Source organism: Austrofundulus limnaeus, unplaced genomic scaffold (genome assembly GCF_001266775.1).
Source record: "Austrofundulus limnaeus strain Quisiro unplaced genomic scaffold, Austrofundulus_limnaeus-1.0 Scaffold7566, whole genome shotgun sequence".
Lineage (NCBI taxonomy): Eukaryota > Metazoa > Chordata > Actinopteri > Cyprinodontiformes > Rivulidae > Austrofundulus > Austrofundulus limnaeus.
Window position 1 is genome coordinate 1 of NW_013959968.1, and position 371 is coordinate 371.

The 371-nt window shown below is 47.4% G+C and overlaps 1 protein-coding gene across 1 annotated transcript; it reads right to left on the bottom strand.

Moving 5' to 3' along the window:
* Positions 1-36: 36 nt before the first annotated feature.
* LOC106512502 (uncharacterized) lies at positions 37-371 on the bottom strand (the record flags this gene model as incomplete). The annotated part of the gene is given in 1 exon segment (XM_014001106.1): positions 37-371. A coding segment is annotated over 1 exon segment (335 nt), but the record flags the coding sequence as incomplete, so codon positions are not given.

Genomic DNA, 371 nt, shown 5'->3' on the forward strand with positions numbered 1-371 from the left:
TTGTTTTACATTCTGGAACCAATCCCCACCATACGATCATGTGCGTTTTCTCCGGTGCCTCTTCAGATGCCCCCAGCAACATCTGAGCTGATGTGTTTCTGGCTGTACAACACATCTGCACCTGTCCATTCGGGAATGAGATTTCAACCCGATCTGGGTACATCAGCAGTCCCACATTCAGTTCACACATGATATCTCTCCCCAAGAGATTGACTGGACAGTTAGTGGAGACCAGAAACCTGTGGTAAAAATGGAGATTGTTCCACTGGCAGGGTACAAACTCAGACAAAGGCCACTCTTCAGCTTTTCCAGAAAAACCAGCGACTCGGACCGCAATATCAGATAACAGTAGTGGCTCATTAACCGTACTG